Genomic DNA, 22272 nt, shown 5'->3' on the forward strand with positions numbered 1-22272 from the left:
CTCGCTCGCTCGCTCGCTCGCTCTTTCGCTCTCTCTCTATCTCTCTATTTCTTCCTCTCTGTGTCTATCTGTCTCTCACACATACAGACACACACAGAGACACATACACACACCCCGCCTATTCCCCTCCCCCATTTGATCATCACTCACGACCTAGTCAGCTGGAGACCCTTAGTCACGACGAGGAAGGGGGAGGGGCACGAACTTTTCTGAGAAGTTTCCTTTTTACCAAGGGAGTCACAGTGAGTTGGTCACGTAAACAGCACGGATAGTCGTCGTCGTTGCCGCCCCCCAACCCCTCCCCCCGCGCTTTTCTGGTATTATTATTAAAGCCGTAGCCTCCTGGCGCTGATAAGCAACAAGTTCCCCAGCAGTCTTCCCGCCCTAGTCTGACTAGGGGAAGGTTTTCTTACCTGACGACAGGGGAATCTCCCGAGTCGAACTCAGCTTTATCAAAGCCCCAGGTGTGACTTGAGCAGTGGACAGGGGAGCGGTGTGAAGGCTGGGTTATTTTTATGAGGGAGCCCTAAAACTCCTCACTTTCTCCAGGAACTTTCTGCGCCAGGACCCAGAGACGAGCGGTTGGTATTCAACCACAGGAACCACCCGCTATATAGCAGGGCAGTTGGGCAGTCATTGGTAACCTCGCTCATTCATTAGAATCACGTAAGAACTCAAAGGGAAGCGTGTCTCTCGGAGTGAGGGCGTTTGCGTAAATCTATAGGTTTTTCAACACGGATGCCAGTTGCTTTGTCTTCTGTAGTCGCCAAGGTGGTTGAGAGTTTAAGCTTGCGGATATTGCAAAGGGTTATTAGATTCATAAGTCACACCAAGTGGTGGGCGATCCACTGAGCAAAGCCGAACTTCTCACATGATGACTTCAAACAAGACACATTACCTTCCAGCATCTGTTGGGGAGACGGGATTTTAAGACACTTGAGTCTCCAGGACAGCAAAGGCACAATGGTGAGTAGCAATAAGCCCTGCATTATAATTGAAGAATCTTGACATGTTGCTTAACAACGGGCATATCACAGCTCTTCCTACCACTTCACACGCCAGAGAGCAGCAGCTACTCAGGCCAGGAGAATCGGATTTTACATAGTGCAACTTTAATTGGAATCATTGGAGATTTTACACAGCTATGTGGAACTGCGTGGAACAAACTTGAAGCTGGGGAGGGGGGTTGTGTTGTGTTATATTGGCTATTCAAGGCTGATGCTTCTCTCCAAATCTCCTTGTACTCCATTCTTTGCCTCTATGTGTGTGGTGTATGAGCATATTCTATGATTTATATGTGGGCATGTAATTGACATTCATTTCCATATAAAAACAATAATGTTGCTAGAGGCTGGGGATAGGGGGTGGAGTGGGGGGAAGGATGGGGTAAGAACAGAGTTTGGGTGCAGATGGGGGTGGGGATTGTGGAAGAGAAATAAGTCAGAAGTGCATATAACCGGTAATGAAATGGGTTATGTTCTTATAGAAGAAAAGGGTCTCATCAACATGTGATCAACTATTAACAGGATGGCTTTGGCAAAGCCATCTGCACGTGATAAAACGTAAGGAAGTGGAAGAAACCGTCTAGAGCAATATCAAGTATCACTTAATTAGAGATTTTTTTGAAACCTTTCCTCCTGCTGCGCCGGGTGTGTAAATCCGGCGATCCCAGTCCATTCAGCACCTTGGACAGAGCCAACGGATTTGTCCGAGGAAGTGGTATCCCAGGTACCTTTCTTAGCCCCGCAGTAAAGTCAGCTTCGTGTCGCCCTTAAGAAGCGTCTTTTCTGAGGTTCGCCTCACACTGAGATCGGGGCTGGAGAAAGAGTCAGATTTTGGAGCGGAGCGTTTGGAAAGCGAGCCCCAGTTTGGTCCCCTCATTGAGCTCGCTGAAGTTGTCTTCCTAGCGGTGTAGGCTGGAATAGACTCTTGGCAAGCTCCGGGTTGGTATACTGGGTTAACTTTGGGAAATGCAAGTGTTTATCTCCAGGATCTAGCCACCGGAGTGGTATAAGCCGCAAAGAAGGTAAGCAACGGGGTGGGGACCCCCTGCATCCTGAATGCTTGAGCTATTTTGGTACTCGATCTTCCCGGTGGGAGCGTGGTGGAGGGGAGGGAGTAGAACGGTGAGCGTTAGAGGGGGGTTGTTTCTTGGTATTTGCCCAGTTTGAATTGCCCTGGATGAGAGCCTTGGTGTAAAGGGAGAAGGCAAAAAAATTTTTTAAATTAATTATTCAGTCTTCATGCGGATATAATGAGTTTAGTTAAGTTGAACCTACAAATGTCAGCTTCAACTGCAAAATTTCTTTTTCTCCCCTTCTCCTCCCTCTTTCCGTTCTCTTTGCCAATGGTGTGTGTGTGTGTGTGTGTGTACAGTAGATTCATTACTAATTATAAAGATTTTATACAACATTTGATTTCCAAAATTTTGACTTCGTGTCATTTAGAATCAGGCAGTGGAGGTGGTGTGCGGTGAGGAAGGAGAAGGTGGAGGTTGGGGAGAGGATAGGAGGTAACGCTAAATCTCCACACAAAATGAATCAAGGTAATTTCAGCTCTTCTAGTGAGAAGGATTCATTCTCTGTAACCCTCCCTCCATCTCTCCCCCTCCCTCCTCCCCGCCCCCCCTTACCACCCCACCCCCTCCTCCTGCCTCCATCCCTCCTTCATTCTATCTCTTCGCCTCCGTCGCCCTCGCGCCTCGCTGGATGTTTCTTTCTGGGTTTTTTGTTTGTTTCTCTCTCTCTCTCTCTCTCTCTCTCTCTCTCTTTCCTCTCTTTCTTTCCCCCCTCCCCACTAGTTTCGAGCGCTTTAGAGGGCTCCCGCTTTCTCAAGGGAAGGGGAGTCTCCAAGACCGCGCTCCGCATGCCTGCGGGTCGGATGCCTCATTGAGTCTAGGTCCGAGTCAGTCGGGGTAACTAAGGAAGGGGGGGCTTCTACTTAGGAGAAGGTCCTTTCTGGGCCCAAGAGCCAGTGAGCGGGCCAGAGGAGGGGGTCTGGGCAGCTGGAAGCGGCGGCGAAGAATACTTATAGCTTCGCGCCGCGGGTGGACAGAGTTACCAATCAGCTGGGCGCGCAGTTCGCCCGGCCACAGCGAGGTTGCTCCGCAAGGCGAGGGTGGAGAGCCGCCAGCTCGCCGCCGGGCTGCTGCCGCCCGTGTGGCCCGGGGGGCGGGGGAGATCGAAGCTGCTCAGAGCCTCCCAGTCTTCCGTTCCACCTCCCCCGCCTCCGCCCCCGGGGGACCCCAAACGGCCAGAGCGCGCGGCAGCTTTGTCCTCCTGCTTATCCTCTGGGAGACTAGGGACTTGCGCACCCCTGCACGGGGGCCACCATCCTATCAACCTTCCACCCACCCCTTTCCGGGCTCTTTGTTCCGGTGGCTGAGCCGCGCGGATACGCAGTTCTCGCCCCAGGGCTAGGGCGTTCTGGACTCCTCCTTCCTGGATCAGTCCTTCTTAATTAAGAGGCGAAGGTTGGTGGTGAAGGTAGGGGAGACAGAGGATCAAGGGTGTTTCTGAAACTCAAGACTCCACTGCGAACGAAAGAAAGAATCCCAACTCTACTCAGGTGGAAAGGATGGATGTACAGGGAATGCGAGGATATTGTGGAGATTTAGAAGGAAAAAATAAAAACAGGCACTAGGATCAGATGACGGTGATAGGCTCTTCAGCACACAAAGGGAGTGTAAGGCAGGGTTTACCGAGCGAGCTTGCAGCGAATGGGGCACAGATTGTTCCGAGATCCAGTCGTTTTCTCAGTCAGATCTACGCGAAGGAGGGAAGAGGAGGGGCTGGAAGGAGAGCGAGGCGGGAGGGGCTGGGCTTGGGGGCGGGGGGATTTCTGATCAGTCTGATGCAATTCCAAGCGTGCTGCAAAGGAACTCCAAGGAGTCCGCATCACCATCGCCACCCACCCTTCCCAGATGGTGCTGTTTTAAATACGGATCTGCAGGGCTGAACGCAGAACTGGGAGATTTATTGCAAAATCCCGAGATAGGGGAGGGCGGGGTGGGGGGGAGGAGGGAGGGGCGGGAAAGGCGAGGCAGGATTTAAAGGTGCAACGCTCGTTTTTCCCAGTCAAGCGGCAACCGGTCGGATTTTTTTTTTTTTTTTCAGCCTGCCTGTCGCTGGATTCTAATTCACCAAGGAAGAGGTGTAAATATTGTGACATTTTGAGGCGGCTTGATAGATGAGAAAAAAAATCTTCTGTCACTCTAAATTGCAGAGTTCCCTCTCTCGGCGAGATGTCTTGCTTGCGAATACTCGCTACTGCCTAATACAGTTGCTAGGGCTTCAAATGAACGCACCGTTAAGGGAATATTATCCTTTTAGTCGACTTGCCAATTTATCTGACAGTTGAACAGAGAAAATTGTAGATTTTGCATTCCTGGGAGACTGGGAGGGAAAATGCTGAAACCGTCTAATTTTGGTAACCTCGAGATCTTAACTCCAACAAATCTCAAAAGTGTCACGTCATGCTCTCTCGCGCGCGCACACACATATCCTTGACTTGTGAGATAAAATGGTTTCGCCTAACGTGTCGTGAAAATGAATGCCTCTTCAAGAACAGTGCACCTGGCATTCACTAGTTTATATGTATTTACATAAAACTCAACACTAAGGCAAAATATATTATCTCGTTTGGAGTCAGGCAGAAGATTCGAAGGTGATAAAGAGGAGAGGAGGAAAAGAATCGGCGGTGTCTTTCACCTTAAAAATTTAACAGTTACCTAGCCTACTGTTTCACTCCCTGGTCCTGCATATTAATATTTCTGTGTGTGAGATTTTAGCTCCCCCAATGGAATATATCAGTATTGATTCAATTGAAAATATATTCATCCTGTCTAGCTTTTTCAGTGTCATTGATAGTAAGACCTACAACACAGCAATTTTTAGAGGATAGAAAGAGATTGTCTGAAAGGGCCTTACAAACTGACAAGCAGACACAATAACTGGGAGATACCGCTGTGACATACTCTCTGCATGTAGCATTTTCATTGGAAATAGAATACTAGTTATTTTTAAATAGCCCCTACTTTGTATAATAAGGTAGTAAAATGGAAATTTTATAAAAAGCAAGTGATTCTTTGGCTTACAAAATATTACTTGCTAATTGCCTACCCATATATATTAGAAAGACGTTTGTTTAACAGATCTAAGATCAACAGACAAGCTTATTCATGCGTTTGTCAGAGTCTTCCCCTATCAATCTTTAATCGTTATTCTTAATAAGAAGAGAAGCTAGTAAATTTAGTTTCTTTCCTTTTCCTGGCCTGTCCTCTAGGGGAAGCTTTAGTAAGAAACTGCATTTTAAAACTAAGCAACGTGAGAGGCAAAGGCCTGGGTGAACAACAACAACAAAAAGATAATTGGTCAGAAACCAACAAATAGAAATGAAGAAAAATCAGCATTAAGGCATGGTTTAGAATGGATTTTTATTTGTAATTCTGTTATTTGGGGATCAGGCTCCAACTTCAACGAATAACATTCACTCAATCAAATTGCTTACAATCTGTCAGTTGTAAGCAATGATGTCTAACTGAACATATTTCTTGTTAAATATACTTCTACCAAAGATCAGTAAAGCTAATCTTTGCTTTTAATTAGGACAAACTAATCTACCATTTAAATGAATCTAATGAATATGAACTGATATCATCTGATCTTAAAATTCTGCTTGAATGTTTGGAAAAGCACTGCCTTGCCAGAAAAATATCTATTTTTGTAGCTCTCTTTTCACTCTATGGATAATTTAATGAGTTGCCTATTTTAATTTTACAACTGCTACCTCAGAAGTATCTCAAATTATCTTTCTTTGGCTGGTGTCTTTCTCTGCTGATCTGCTACTGCTGTGTGTGTGTGTGTATGTGTGTGTGTGTGTGTTTTCTAGTGAGTTTAGTAAGCAGTGAATCTCAATTTATATGCCATGATCCACTTAAAAAGCAGTGTGTGATAGTTGATAATGAAAATAAGTTTTAACATTTAGTGAGAGTGTACCATTACTGAATGGTATGGAAATGGGGTGCATTTAAGGTGAGAAAGATTAAATTCTTAAACCAAAAAGTAAAAGAAAATTTTATCCTCCTCCCCCCCCCCCTTTACTTAAGAATGAGATATTTCAAGCTAGTATAAAATCTTTCTTCTTTTACTTTGGAGATAAAGCCACTATTTAAACAAGTATGGCTTAAGAAAGATACATATGTTCAATGAAGATGAATATCCCCAAATGCCATGGTACATGGGTGGAAATAATGGATTCTTTATCCCTGCCTCCCTTCTCATTTGACAATTTTGGGGAGCTTCTTCTGTTTTTAAACATTCAAATGGACTTCTCTTCCACTCTTTTTCTAATATTCTCAGGGAGTCTCCTAACAAATTCTGCTAGAATGCAAGCTTTATTTATATTTTAGTTATAAAATGCATATGATTCCTTGAAAGTTTTACGTTTCCTTCCAGTATACCAAATTAAAAGTCTGACATGAAGCTTTTTTCCCAGTTAGTTATCAGTAACTATCAGTAAGCAATTGTGTAGAGCAGAAAACACCAATTGCCTTTGGCAGATGAGGAAAGGCAGGTCCAGAGTTGCCCAAGACCATACTACAAGTAACAGGTGAAGACTGACTCAGAATCTCTTTCTTCATATTTCAAGGACTGCAATTGTTCCTTTGTTGACCATGTTGCTTCAAATCCCACTCAGGTCCCTGGGACTATGGGAATTTTATCCTCTTGTTTTGATTTCTTTATTTTAAGAATATCTGCACATCATTTCCAAAATTCTGTTTACCTAAAGAGAAGTTTTAACCAGGCTATGACCTTCTCTCCCTAAGTATCTTTCATTCTCCCATAGTTGGAGGCTCAAAGAAAACCAGAATCATCTTACAGATGACACTCCCTCTCAGACTGTCATGAATTCTCAAAAAAAAAGAAACAAAACCCCAACTCAGAGAATAGGAAGGGCCAAAGTCAAGAAGCACTTTACCTTTACTTGTGAGTCATGGAATCAGAGTGCTGGGAAGGTTCCTAGAGGTCATTTAGCCCAGCCCATATCTGATGTATGAATCCATGCTGGTTTGTTTTCTTCTCACCTCTGGAATTTCATCCCAGTCTTACATGCCTGGGATCTTGCCTTAACTCAGTAGATATTCTGATAGTTATGAGGATCATCAGTTTGACAGACCACTTCCCAGTTGGTCAGAGATATACATACTATCAGTATTCTAGTACATATAATCTTATTCTACTGACATTAATTGGCAATTTATTATCTTCCAAGAACTGTGCTGGAGTCTAGACATTAAGCAATTTGCAAGATTGAAGTGTACCTATGTTGGTAGAACTTATAACGTAGAGTCATGACGGATCCTTTTATTACCTCTATTTCCTAGAAGGGAGCAGACTTCTGGGTTGTTATCTTTTTCAGGAGAACACAGGATACCATATAACAAATCTGGGTTTGAGCTTTACTCCCAACTAATGATCAGTAACTAGAAAAGTCTATGAGTTTCACCTGATCTCTGTTTCCTCACATATAAAAGAAGGTGAATATTCCCAAGAAGTGGAATTCTAAATCCTACTTGCTCTATTTTGAGTGATACAGTGCACAACTGTTTCTTGGGGAAAGTATGCCCTAAATCACCTTAACCCTTCAGATGATTTACAAATGTGGTGCCACTGATTTTTAACGTGTTTTTTAAGGAGGACATTATAAAAATTCAAACCAACTTATTTAGATGAAATCTAGGTATTGAACCTAGTGTCTTCTACTAAATTATTTCCTGGAAAGTTTTCATTTGAACAGTGATTTCAAACTTTTGCAACTTATTTTATAAGGGGATGAGCTGATGACCAACTTCCTATTATATTAAATGCTTATTTTTCTTTGTACAAACCAAAGTTCTAATTATTCATGTAATTTCCTTTTAAAATCAAAGATAATATTTTCTGGAATTGTCTGGGCCTCATGAATAATTTATTATATACACGCGATAACAGATAATTAGAAAGGTCAACCAGGAGAAACATGAAAGGAAACTGGTAGCCCAAGGATTGCAGAAGGTGTGTGGGCATTTTGACATCCAGGAAATGCTATAGATCTGTCCTTAGCTAACTCAGCCTGGTGGAGATAATTAAGAAAAAATGTGGGTGTAGAAAGGCTGCAAGCCATTCCCTGGGATTGGCTAGATTGCTGCAGTAGTTCAAAAACAATTGGCACAACCACCCACACTGGACATGATTGCCCTTTGATGAGGCAGCTATTGACTTTTATAAAGATGCCATATTTAAAATAACTTCTGATGCACTAGGGATGACAGGCGTCATTCTTGAATTCTATTTTAGACAAATGGCAAAATATTCCAAAGTATTAATTTAAAAATAAAAATCCTTAAAGTCTAGATTCTAAAAACCAACAGTTCAACAAGTGTCCTCAGAATTTAACAGTTTAGTTTGAAGCCAAGAGAAATGTATGGCCTATACAAGACATTTTGACCAGTTGTGAGAATTTTCTGTACTACCACGGGAGATAGAGTACTTTGCCAGTATTTTTAGCCTCTGTTTGAGTATTAAATGTACTTAAAAACATCCTTCTCACGCTAGGAAAGGGAAATCTGAGCTACACAGTAGAGGAAAATTCTCTTAATATTTTTGTATCCAGAGTGCATATTATAACATTATAGACTCTAGAAATTCCTTAAGATTATGCTAAATTCCATATTCTCTAGCAAAGAAAGAGTTGAAACTGGTTTATCTCTAGTTTCACAGAAATATCAAGTCCCTACTATCTCTATGTAATAAGTCAACTGAGGAAAGAAATATTCAAATTGATACTTGTGGAAAGACTCCATAAACATCTAAAGCTTTTCTGATAGGAGATTGGAAAGTGAGTGAATATAAAGAGAAAGGTAAAGGAAATTGAATAAAGAAATAAAAAGGGAAACCACAGTTCCATAGTACTCTACAAGGGTTCTCTAATCCAAGCGTCCTTTCTGGGAGTATTCCTCAAGGCCATTTGTCCATGGAGACTGATCTCTTCCTTTCACGCTCATTATTGTTCTAGTTATTTTTGTAGGAAACAATTATTTCTTCTGCGTTTACCTTCCTCCCCCACTAAGGACTAATTTCTCCCCAACAACTTCCATAATCAGTGTTTAAGAGTAATCTTGTTATTATTTCTCCTCAAGCTTTAGTAACCACTCCTGTGACATGGGCTTCCCTCTGTTCACTGTCTGGTCAGGCCTATGTAGACCTTTCTGAAAATAATGTTTCTAAATGAATAAAATTTTAAAGAATGAGATTACAACAGAAGCCATTTATATTGAAACATGTATAAAATTATAAAAAGCATACCATGTGATATAGTAATATGTGTGTGTTTACTGCACTAAATAAGATCAAACAGTAAAGTTAATACTGTAATTCAGTGGCATCAATATATTTTGAGGCATCAGTATCAATTGACATGTGATATGATGGTGTCTATGGTATTTATCAGTGACAAAGTCTACAAATACTACTATGTAGTATTTCCCAAATAAATTTGGCCACAGAACATCTGAGTGAACCATTTATTAACCTAAGCAGAGGATAGTTTCAGAAAGGTTAATTTAGTTTCTTGCTGACTTGTAGTGATGATGGTTGAATTTTCCTTCATAGTCAGGGAAAATGGCATTTGGAGAAATTTTTCAAAATTCACTTTTGCCATTAGTCATATGCAAAACAACCAAGTTGGAGAAAGAGCCAACTAGAGACAGAGTATAGTAGACATGTTTCTATTAGCTGAGCTTGCTATTACCTTCAAGTTTATTAGTATTGCCAGCACTACCCAGCAAACTATCACTTCATTGAAAAAGAGAAAAAAATCACCTTCTGGACATTAACATAGTAAGCGCGACTGGTGTGGTTCCACTAATCTCTACAGATTATTAAGACTTCATTTTTTCATTACTGTGCTGTGGGAAAATATATGCAAATCATGATAGGATGGGATAGCATTGATTTTGCATGTATCCAGTACTATGTAGCTTGCTTTGCATTTGACATATATTATTTAACCCTGAAAGCAACAACCTGGAATAGATTATGTTCTAATTTTATCAAGTTAAGGGTACTGGAACTCAGAAAGTGTAAATAATTTCATCATTTTTATATAGCAAACTTAAATGGAGAAGCTAAAATTCCAACCAAAAGTTTTCTGTTTCCAAAGTCTATTATAAAAGCCTACCTCCCTACTTAGTAGCTACTAATATTTGAACTGGCTCTCCCATTTTTAGAAGGCATATACATGCACTTCATTAAGAGACTTTTACCACAACTCTTTTGAGGTGACTAGAATCTCCATTAGTCACTACAAATACTGTTTTAGAATTATATTGACTCTTTGCAAGCTACTTAAAAATTTTCATATCCGCAGTTGTCACCTATTCTTTATGAGGCTCCATTTGCAATCACAAAATATTTAAACCAATTTCTGAGACTTAAAGTAATAGTGAAATACAACTTTAATTGTGCTCACTTTAGGGAGTTTTTTTTTTTTTTGCATTTCCATACTTAATGGAATCCATGCAATAATCTAAGGCATGAATTAATTAACTCTCCTAAATTAGCAGAGCCCATAAATTACAAATTTAGGTTCAAACCCCCTTCAGTCTGATTCTAAAGCCCTTTATTTAATCAGGAATTCAGATATCTGTGTAGGTAAATACCTATGCAATTTTAGGAGCATCGTGATAGTTGTGATGTTAAAAACACAAGCTAGAATTTTCCAGATAGGAGTATATAGTCACTGAAAAGAAAGATCATTTATCTGGCAGTCTTCACCTGCACATTCTTCCTTCTACTTACTTTAGTTTATTAAGCCAAGGGAGTATGTCTAACTCCTTTCTTAACTTGTTTAAGGCAGTTCTAAGTTAGTTGACTTCTGAGAGTTATTGAGTAAGAAAAGTTATAAATTGTTTAGGTTTGGATTTAGTGTGTTTAGAAGCCATTTCATAAATTTGCCTTTTCAAACTCTTCCTGGCTATAGCATTGCAGATGCTGTGATGAAGAATGCCCTCTCCAAAAACATAGTGGATGACAAACATCCAAAGCTAACATATTGTTTACAGAAATAGAGAAGACGAAGATGGGCATGCACAGTCCTAAATGTAATTACAAGGCTTACAGTCCCTACTGGGGACTCAAATGTTTATTGGCTTTCCTTGAGCAATTCAATGTTCTTCCTCCAAAGGCTCCACTCTAAACTTGGAACTTCTCTGGAAATAGCAACTCATTTGGGAGGATGCCAAGAATTAGTGTCTGGGTCCTTTGTGCTTTTGCACCAATTCAGAGCTCAGAATTCCAACTGTAAACATTAAACGGGGAGATAGCCTGGGAGTTATACCACTACTTGGGCATCTTCCTGAGTCAATTTTATACATCTTACTCCTGGAAAGCAACTCCTAGAAAGATGGAATTTTATATTAAAATTGGGTACATGCTGGTCAGTCTTAGCACATGTCAGTGGTAATGCAGAGCTGCCAAAGTTATGTAAGGATCAAGTATACATAAAGAATCATATTGTTTAGGTAAGATAACTACATGAGTTCCAGAGGAGTTCCAGTGCCTGAAAGAGAACATAAACAAAATTAACCAAATGTTAATCGCATGCAAATAAGGCACTATTAACTTCAAAATGGTAGGACAAACTAATTATACTTTCAACTTCTCAAACGTTCCACTGTGATTAATGAGACATCATTTAAGACAAAACAAACTGAAACTAAAGATTTTCAATGATTTTGATATTATTTCTGCGTTTTCAGTTACTTTATTTGGTTCTAGATTCTTGTCTGTATTGCAGTGGCAATGTTCTTGTAATTTCCTCTCTCTCCAAGAAAATAAAATAAACAAGAAATGGGTTTGTTTTCTTTAAAATGGTCAAGAAATCAAGGGGCAATTTTAAATTACCTAGTTATTAAAACCTCAAGTCTTAAAAATGTTTGGAAATATTTATTAATTTAAACTTTATATTTTTAAACCAATGTCATTTTCCAAAGAAATACTCTTTAAGGCTTTCTGTGTTCTTCATATGTCTCCATGCATTTAAATATTATGAAGTTCTGCTTTTAGAAACATCAATTAATTGAAGGGGATATTTGATATCTGATAAATTTCTTCCTAGGAAGAGGGAGAAATCATATCAATAAATAACAATCTGAATTACCAAGAACAAAATACTAGAGAATAATATTAAAGATGTGAATTCATGAAGCAAATGAGCAAGACTGAAACCGCTAAATATTTTTTAATTGGCATCATGTAGGTTAAAATGATTCTCTTTTATGAAATTCATCTTAATTTTACTTACTTTACACTCATTAGTTTTTGTATCAGAATGGAAGACCATAGAAATTTGGCTTGCAAAGTAGTTGTAAGTCAATCACATCCACAATCTGGTTGTAATGCCCTAAGAATGATTATTATGGGGGAATGGTAATTCCAGTAAGAATTTAGTATATACATAAAGCAGTGAGCAATGCAAGCTAACTTTAGTTGTTTATTCTGGAAACTTTTTTATGAAAAGGGTCAGAATATTTTATAGCATTGATTCATTTCTCCTAAGGCCTTCAGGAAAATATGCCTATGAGATCCTCCATGCTAAACACTTTTACTGCACTTGGGAGAGGCATGAAATTTGGTAATAAAGGAAGTGTTGTCACTATACTTGTCTAAGTCAGCCTGGAGGCTGTCTTGAGGAACTCTGCTCTGGTCTGAATTTGGATCCCTGAAATATATTTAATTTGTATTAAAGAATCAACATCTGATATCCAAAATTGGATAACTAGCTATATACTCCCCTATGCCACATCTCTCCCTCTCTTCCACATTATGGCTACTATTCAAGCAGAGAAAAATAAGTTTCTTTGAGTCTGTATATACAATGACTAGGAGAAAAAATCATGGAAGGGGTCTCAGAATTTAAATGCATCGCTCTATTCTCTCCCACTTGTTCCCCATGCTGCCTCATCTCACTGACCTAACTTTTTATGAAATGTCCCATTTGTCCTATTAATCTGCATTGCCATCGCCATTTCTTTCCAATTAGACTCACTACTTCTTGGTGCTCTATGCTGCTGTACTAATGCTTCAAAATGCCTCCTTAGAGCATACCCTCTGGTAGTTTTCTTTTGGCCATAGAATCCCAATTTCTTAAAATAATTAAGAAGGGGAAATAGATATTCTCCTTTCCTACTTAGTTTCTTGTTAACATGCTAATTTCATTCCATATCCATCTTAATTTCTTGAGGCTATTCGATTGATTTTGTAGCCATGGCTAAATATGCCATAAACAGATAAATAGGAGTGGTGGGAATTGTATTTCTGTTGATTCCATGTTTTCCAGTTGGGCTATCAAGAAGAAGAAGCCCTGAAATATCTGGTCACTAGGGATTATGAGGTATTAATAGAGGTCTACGTGACATGTGAAATAATCAGATAAACACTGATTCTAGTTATCATGTGGGTTAGCATGATTCTTTTATAAACTTTAACTTAATTTTACTCTATTGTAATCAGGTTTTCTATACAGACAACATGGAAAGAAGCAGCTCAGTTTAGGAGAAATTTCAAGCTTCATCAATAGTATAGAGTTTCATAGATGTTATCTTCTGAAAGAAATTGCAGCAAATTAAAAACTTGAGAATATGAAAACACTATTCCAAGTTCATAGTTGAAGGTTCACACTTGGAATATAAAATAGAGTACTGAAAAATCGCTTGTCCTTACATAATTTTTTTGAGAGCTAGGAAGTAAAAACCAATTGTCCTATTAAGAACTGTTTCTTTTGTAAAATGCTTCATCGGAAAATTGAGGATAGAAGATATGGCTTTGACGTGAAGGCTCGTCTTTTTACAAAACAATCATTTCTGTCTCCAAGTTGCAAGGGAAGGATCTGTCAATCTGATTGAATCTTCCCTTTGGCTTTTCCCAACAGCTGTGTTCAGATAATTCATGACTACTATGTTTCCTGAGCCCTGGAGAATTTCACACACATGTCTAGCTTGGTGCTCCACATTTTCAGAAGAATCTAGAGAGCTTGGAGGAGGTCCAGGATAGGCCAAGGGAAATGATTAATGGATTGGAAGTTGGAGTTTATGAAGAAAGGTTGTGAGATCTGATCTCTTGCTATGAGAAAAGTCTGAGTGGTGACTTAATAACACAAGGAGGTTAGTGAGCAGCTGTTCTCCATCTTCACTAAGGTTGGATGAAATGAAATGAGATATAAATTGCAACAAGAACTAAACTGTGTTATAAATAAGAACTTCCAAACACTAAAATTGTTGAATCCTTAGGAAGGTCCTCAAAGAAGGATATGTAGATTCCTTCCCTGGTCTACAGAGATAGGTCTAAGATTATTAAGGAAGATGAAATCACTTCCTATAACCCATCCTGGACCTATCTTCTTATAAGTATGCCTAATCTTATTTAGAAAATTTATTTTCCTGAATTGTGTTCCTTTCCGCCCATCCATACCTCTACCCCTCTACCTCTATGCTGCTAGCCAAGGATAGATGGGGCATTGATTAACAGCCACGGTGCACCCTCTCCAGCTGTCCCATACCCTTCCAAATTTCAGAACTCTTGTCACTACTACACTCCAGCAACTAAAAACATGTTGATGGTCATCTTCTATACCCCAAACCATGACAAGAAAAAAACCCAATGGAAGGAAACATAATATTCCACCTTTATTTCACAAGTGGTTAAAGGGGCTAAAAAGCAAATCTTATGTTCTAGAATTTGAGCAGTTGGAAGGCTGAAATGTGTGGTATCCATCTGCCTATATCTTAGTTCAGGCTGTAGTATCTGGCAGTAGGGATTAAGCTTAATCAACTGAATGACTCTAACTAGATTGGGAAGATAAACTGATGTTGAGAAAGTCGAGAGTTTCTGATGTCTCCAGATGGCTCTTTATGTTGGTAGGCCTGATGCCTAGACCTTGCCGCCACACATGTGTCACTTAAAGACTCGTTCCCCTCATATGTCATTTAGGGGATTTGGACAAAAGGGCCAGTTACATCTCCTCCCCAGTTCCTTCATCAAAAAGAACATTAAAGACAGGCACTGTGTAGGCTCAGGGGTATATGCCAATAGGCTACCTTCTGAGTGTGGTTTTTAAATGTGATTTTGGAAAGGTCAGTGATTTTTTTCCTCTAAAGTATATTTTGTGCATATGTTTCTAAGTTTCTCCATGAAGGATATATAGCAGTAGAAAATCTCTCACCCCAGTCAAAAATAAGGTAATCTGTTCCTTACATTTGATTCAATGCCTTGAAGAGCTTTTGGTCTAAACTTCTTAATTCTTTACAGGACTCTTCTTCTAACAAAACCAACACATATCATAGTCAGCTATCATTGTCAGCTCAAACTTTTGCCCTAAGTCCATGACCACGTTCCTTTTGATCATGCTAATTCAAACATACAATGAGTAAATCCATTTATTCCTCACAATTAATTTTGATGTGTTCTCAGGGAAAATCTAAGAGGGTTACATTGATGATTCTCATATGTTTGGGGGTTAGTCTCAGTTGTTTCATAATGTTTTTTTTGTGTGTGTGCTGTTTTTCTTGATCCAAATGTGAATATGAATCACAGATGGGATCAGTTTTTTACCTTCTTGTTCTGTGCTACTATTCTTGACCCCTCTAATATTTTCATCCTGTGGTTCCTTTCTTTTGTTTGTTACTAATGGCCATGTATGGTTACATAATTCCTGGAACAGGTGCTGACCAATTTGGACACATTTGAATATGGCGTAAGCTTTTCTTATGGTTCAGACAAAGCTTATAAGGGACTATACCTCATATTAAAGTACAATCTAGTGGAGAAGTTATTTCTTCCTAAGATTTTGCTCAGAACAGGCCTTACTAATAATTTGGAAGATTGTGAATGACATAGAATAATGCTGGATTGGGTCTTTGAAATCATCCAGCATGAAGTTGAAAACACCTTTGACCCTCTGCTCAACAGGAGAGTCTTCTGTTTACTTATTATTTTCACTATGCTAATTACTCCAATTTTTAGCAAATTTTGAGGTCGATTTATTTCATCTTAGATATTGCTTTTTGCAAGCAACATTGAAGGCAACATTGACGGCAGAAGTAACTAGGAAACTTAAATAAACATAATTAAACATCAAATGTTTATAATGATAAAAGTCTCTTCAGCCAATTAAAAGTATTAATAGAAAAAATTATGTCAATGTCAAATCTAAGCCAATGCCTCTATTCCCACATGAGTAATGAGGATTAGTTTATATTTTCTGACAAGAAGAAGTTCACACTTCTTCTTGACCTTTGTCCTAGATCATAAATTCTTAGTTGCCAACATAACAATTATGTTAGAGATCAATATTAAGGACAATCAGAAATGCCTGTCTATGTATTTATATCACCCTGGATCACCATAGGAAAAGACTTTTGTGAAAACATTGTTGATCTTAGGCCTCTGACATTCTTTCTATTAGAACATGAATTAAACAAATGTAAAAAATTATTGTGAATTCCATGCAGGGCATTAGTCATACAACTTCGGTTGATGTTGTCTTCATTGTTTTTGAATATAAAACATATTTTAAAGGCAAAAGAGTAAAGTGTTCTGAGACTGTCTTTTACTGGTTTTGATAATACTATAATCTCAAATAAGAAAGTTTGGAAATTGTCTCAAGTGTCAAGAGGTCTGATTCATCAGGTTTATCTGAATTGGGATTTGATCTTATTTTATCTCTAAATATTCCTGCTATTTCTGTCTCCTCTCTTCCTCAGTTAAAATGCACCACACACTAGAGAGTAGAAATACATGTATTTATATAATGTCAAAGGAGAGTAGGAATAAGAACATAGACACAATCAGAGTTTCTAAAGTGAAAACACCTCTTTCCTCAGCAGAAATGCTGACTGTGGAACCTGAGTGTAGCAGGTAGAGGGTTTGCCTTGACTTCCAACTGAGTGGCACCGAGAATGCTAACATTCTCAATGTTCAATTGATAGTTGTTTTTCAGGAAGGAAGTACATTACAATTGAGTTTTTGAAAACTTGGGAAATAACTAACTCATTTTCAAGCAAATTTAAAGTTGGAAAGTAAGCATTAGTTTGAGGTTAGCATAGTTATGCACATATTAAGGTTTAAAATAGGGCTCCTTTAGTACTTTATAAAGAAGTGCAAGTGTGTATTTGTACAACTAGACTTTTAATTTGTTTTGTTTAAAAGAAATTGTGCTTGCATCCTGTCTACACCACTGAGTGCCAATACAGAGGTTCACTGAGGTGGGCAGGACCTGCTTCATGCTCTCAGTCCTTTATGACTTCTGACCAACCTTCAGATCTCACATACAATAAGTATTCCACAATAAACTTCACCATCTGTGTGGTAGGGTAGTTTGTATTGGTCATGTGTTCTGTCAAGCTGACAGAGGTGCAAAGCTAAATGTGTGACATTCTAAGAATATGCATATATTTGAATAATTTTACTATTCAGTCCAACAACAATTTGCAAAGAATCTCTAAGTATATGTCCTGATAACGCTCCCAGGAAACATATAGTTTCTCTTATTTGGGGATTAGACAGGGGATGCAGAGATATTTCTAACTGGAGTTCCTCAGTTCATTGAGTCTTGTCTCTGACACTTAGCTATGTGAACCTGGGCAAATTATTTCCTGGCATGAAACTTGGTTCTTCATTTACAAAATGAGAACAGTAACTTCTGACGTTAGTCTTCAGAAGTTCTGAAACAGCTAATACAAAGGAATTAATTTTGTTAACTGTAAACCTGTAAACCCTTAGGTAAAGTGAACTGAGTATATAATAGTATTATACTCAGTTGAACAACACATTCTTGATAACCACAAGAGGGTCAAAAGAAGGAAAGTGTTTATAAATCTTTCCTTTCTCCACAAATTAATGTTGCAGTGGTTAGGGAAATTGTTACAGCAATGAGTCCTAGCAATTATTAGGTCAAACCCTTTTGAGATTATAGAAAAATGCACGTATGCATAACCCTGGTTAAGACATTTGGGGGGTGGGGCATTCGTCTGATACTCATTTTCACAACCGTGAAGAGTGTTTCTCTGAGTGTGACCTCAGCTTTTCTGCATTGAATTGCTTTAGGTGCTTGCTAAAATGTTACTTCTTGGACCTGCTTCACCCTACTCACTCTCTATTGCAAACGGAGAAACCTGCATTTTAACGCGCACCCAGGTGATTTTTATACTAAAAGAAAATCCAAGGATTCCAAGTTAAAAACTGCTGTCTTGTTTCTTAGACTAAATTTTAAGGGCTGTCCTAGTACCTGTGAGTGGTATGAACTAATGGGAAAATAATTCTCCTTTCACTCAGGAAGCTATGCAGAAGATTGATAACATTCGTCCAAAACTAATTGAAAATGATCCTTTGGACCCTAGGCACTTATATTCTCTCCAAGGATCTTTGCTAGCGGCAAAAGAGACCCTAAAATTGTTCTTCCGCTGTGTTTGGGGGGCGGGGGCGGCGCTTGGCGAGGAAGGTTAACTGAACCAACTGCTCCCCCCCACCACCCCAACACACACTATAACAGAAGGCTTTTTATTTATCTTTGCTGCCTAGGTTCATTATTAAAAGGGCTGGCTTATGTGTGTAAGTTTGCTAGGCAGGGAAGTGAAAACATCTGCAAAAACATGCAATGCCCTGGAACGGAACTCTTCTAATAAAAGATGTATCATTTTAAATGCGCTGAATTTTGATTCTGGTAATTCGTGCACTAGAGTGTCTATTTCGAGGCAGCGGAGGTATCATATGACAGCGCGCGTCAAGGCACCGGGGAGCCCTCTCGTGGATTCCCACCCACTTTCCCATTCACCGCTGAGAGGGCTGCTCGCGCTGCCGCTCCCCCCTGGCGAGCTAGCATGAAATCTCCCGGTCTCTGCCGAGATCAAATGGAGCTCCTCGCTCAAGGGGTGCGAGTATTACCTCCGCCATGCAATTTCCACTATCAATAATTTAACTTCTTTGCTGCAGAACAGAAGGAGTATAAACCCGGCACCAAAGACTCGCACCCCCAACCCCCTTCTTTTTAACCAAAGGGAACGGTAAAAAAAATATTAAGAGTCTGGGAGTTTACTGGCCGAAGTCTTCCCTAGACAACTGCCTTGATGTTTACTTTGACAAATAGTGACTGAAAAGGTGGGTTTCTTTCCTTTCTTTCTCTGTTCGTTTTTTCTGTTTGGTCTGCTGGAAAGCGTGCGGCTATAGTGAAGTCTGTCATTGCCTCGGCTTCCTGGCTGGAGCAAGTAACTTGGTGTAACGTTATCTAGGGGCGTTCATTAATAAAGAATGCCGTTATTATCTTGATTGAATTCCTATTAGGCTAACTCTGGAGAGGTCAGCTCACGAACTCCGTTTAAGCCGGCGTGTTTAAAGCAGCGGAGTAAACCGATAGCCCCCCATGCTCTATGCGATTTCATTGTGTGTCGGCGTTTGCAAGCTCCGTGTGCGGGAAGGTGCGGGAAGGTGTGTCTGTGGTCCGGGAAACGCACGCCCTCTCCCACAAAACTTGGCTGCAGGGAAGAGAGGAAGTAGCAAGGGCGGACAGTTAGACCTCGGGGAGTCCAATTCGCACTCCCTCTCTCAGGCTCCAGAACCCGGGTTTCCGCGGAGGGCTCGCGACGCGGGGTTCCCTTAGGCGGGGGTTCGTCGCCCCCTCGAAGCGGTCCGCGGGTTCCGTGCGTCCAATGCAGGGATCCTGGGTGGGAGCGGAGTTCGTGAGGTTACGTTGCTGAAACTGCAGGCGTGGGGAGCACCGACCAAGGCAGTCCCGGGAACCCCGGGAGTCCTGGGGGCTGAACCCCGCGAGAAAAAGGCGCGGCGTTCCCTTTAAGCAGCCACCCCGCACGGGTATCAGTGGCGCGGGCGAGCCCGGGGAGGGGGGCGGGGGGCGGCGCCGTTTGACCAATCGAAGCTCAACCGAAGAGCTAAATAATGTCTGACCCGAGCTGGAGGCATAGGCTGGAGCTCCGGGTCCCCGCCGCCGCCGCGCCCGGGCGCACCCGCCCGCTCGCCGTCCCGCGCACCCCGTCGCGTCGCGGGTTCACGGGCGGTGCCGAGGAGCCGGTCCGGCGCGCCCCCCACTTCCTCCTCGTGGAGCTTTGATGAGACACTTGAATTGCAGCTGCCACCGCTGCTGTGGGGCCGGCGGTGAGCGGCTCCGCGACGGGGTGCTGGGCGCAAGGGCCAGGAGCGGGACAACGATGTGACTCCACTGCTGGAGACTAGTGAGCTTTGTGTGGACCCCGAGGTAGGCGAGCATCCGGCGTGGGGCTTGGTGCGGGAGCCGCGGGTCCGCGGGGGAAAGTTGGCTGGGGTGGGGGAAGCCCGAAGTTGGGAGAAGAGGCCAGAACTCCTTTCCTCCTTTCCTGCAGAGCGCAGTGAATGGAGTGCGGGCAGTTGGACTTGCTCTGGGGGAACTTTCTCCTCCACCCCATAACTCAGAGGGGCAGCCTGAAACCCCCCGCCCCCCGAAAGAAAAGAACCTTAGGAGGCCCTAAAGGGAAAGCCCAGCGGAGGCGTGGAGCTGCGTGATCTGAGCCAAGACCGCGCCCCGGGGATCCCCCCGAAAATTCCTCCACCTAGGAGGGGTCTTGAAAGATTACTTAGGGCGCCAGCTGTCTAGGGACCAGAGGTGAGGGTGTCGGGACTGGGATGTTAATCCTTTCAAATCCTCTCAGAGGCTGGGAAGTCCCCTAGCCGACTGGGGGTGGGGTGGGGGTGGGGGTCCCCATGCTCCCTCAGCTTGCATCCTGGCCCCCAAGAGTCGAGCCTGGCTGCGCACAGTCACCTGCTCCCTGGGAGTTGAGACCAAAGCGAACTTACTGAAATCCAGTGCCAGTTTATCTTGGAAAACTTGGGACGCTCCAACCTTTCGGACTTCAATGGGGCTACGGGACGCTGTGGCTGGCTATTCCCACACCTCTCCCAGGCCCGGGCCCCTCCCTTGGAACACCTTCAAAGGAAGTAAAAGTTTTGATTGTCTGGACCTGGATGGGATGTTGTTGGGGAGAGGACTGGGACGATGACTTGACCCGGTTGTTTCCTCGCGAGTGCACAGTGGAGAAAGAATGATCTGTGCCTGGAAAGAAAGAACTCCTGGTAAGGGGCTTTATGCCCGACGGGAAAAGAAAGGGAATTGCATCCTGGAGGCACCTCTAGAAGGGAAAAATCTCGGGACTGCGGTAGTGAACTGGAGTCGCAGCAGGAGGATGCTGTGTTTGTGTGCTGGGGGTGGAGCGGGGTGGAGGCACCGGGGTGGAGGGGCGAGTAGGAGGAAAGGGGACGGGAGAGAGCGGAGCTAGGGAAGGTAGAGGGTGCCCTCTGCTGGCCAAGATGCCCAGAGCAACTGCTGGGGGAGGGTGACGGGGGTGGGGAAGAGGTAAGGGATGGTTTTGCGGGATGCCTTCCGGATTTGGTGGCGGGACTTGTTGAATGATGCTTCTGCTGCCTAACTCGAATGAATTTTGACTGGTTGCGCCTCTTGGCTACAATGCAAAAAAGGTTACCTCGCGCTGGGAGATCTTTGACGGGTTACAGTTGGTGGTGTGTTTAGGCTCTTTGGACCTTATTTTAGGATTCTTAAACTTTTAATGTCAGGCAGTAACTAGTGAACATTTACTGACAAGAATGCAGGAATGTTCTTGGCTAGAAGCAAAGAAAAGCATATTTCTGAGTGTTTATTAATTCTCTTAATGCATTCGTCTTTCAAAAGCAAGGCAATATGTTACTGGGAACGTTGGTTTTTATATAAAATGTAAACTTATATTGGGAAATACACCTTCCTCTTTATTTTCATCTAAAAATGCATTTTTAGATGAGTTTGTTATAAAGCCCAAAGTCATTTTGGTTTTAAAATTGTATTTATATATATTTTTTGCATTTTATATTTATTGATGTATAATTACAAACTTAATGCGCCTAAACATGGGTGTCCCCCATGTTTACCTCATTATCATTTTAAGTTGGAGGTTTCTGAGATCTGGACTCCCAATGCTTTAACTTATTACCATAATATATTACATAGCATGTAGAAATAACACTACAACGGTTTATCTTAGGAACTGTATCCCTTTAACACAATCACTAACGCCTCTTCCCTCATTTTACACATGTCTTGTTTTAGAATTTTCTTTTGTGAGTTTACCTATGGGCTGGCAGCAGGGGTAACAGAAAGAAGAGACACTTGTTGAAATGTAACCATAACCTTCACTGGAATTCA

General features: G+C 41.5%; 1 protein-coding gene across 6 annotated transcripts in view; it reads left to right on the forward strand.

Annotated features, from left to right (window-relative positions):
• Positions 1–380: 380 nt before the first annotated feature.
• The window catches only part of BDNF (brain-derived neurotrophic factor), a 57484-nt gene continuing 35592 nt past the window's right edge, over positions 381–22272 (forward strand). Inside the window, exon 1 of one of the 6 annotated variants that reach the window (XM_004682964.2) lies at positions 381–966. In XM_004682964.2, coding sequence (XP_004683021.1) covers positions 964–966 — 3 coding nt within the window. In that variant the 5' untranslated portion in view covers positions 381–963. Of the gene's footprint in view, positions 967–1694; positions 2027–18876; positions 19191–20030; positions 20302–21127; positions 21153–22272 lie in introns of those variants that run through there. The other 5 variants (XM_004682967.2, XM_012725669.1, XM_004682966.2 and 2 more) reach the window with 5 other exon arrangements.

This window comes from Condylura cristata, unplaced genomic scaffold (assembly GCF_000260355.1).
Source record: "Condylura cristata isolate star-nosed mole 26May11 unplaced genomic scaffold, ConCri1.0 scaffold00015, whole genome shotgun sequence".
Taxonomy (NCBI): Eukaryota; Metazoa; Chordata; class Mammalia; order Eulipotyphla; family Talpidae; genus Condylura; species Condylura cristata.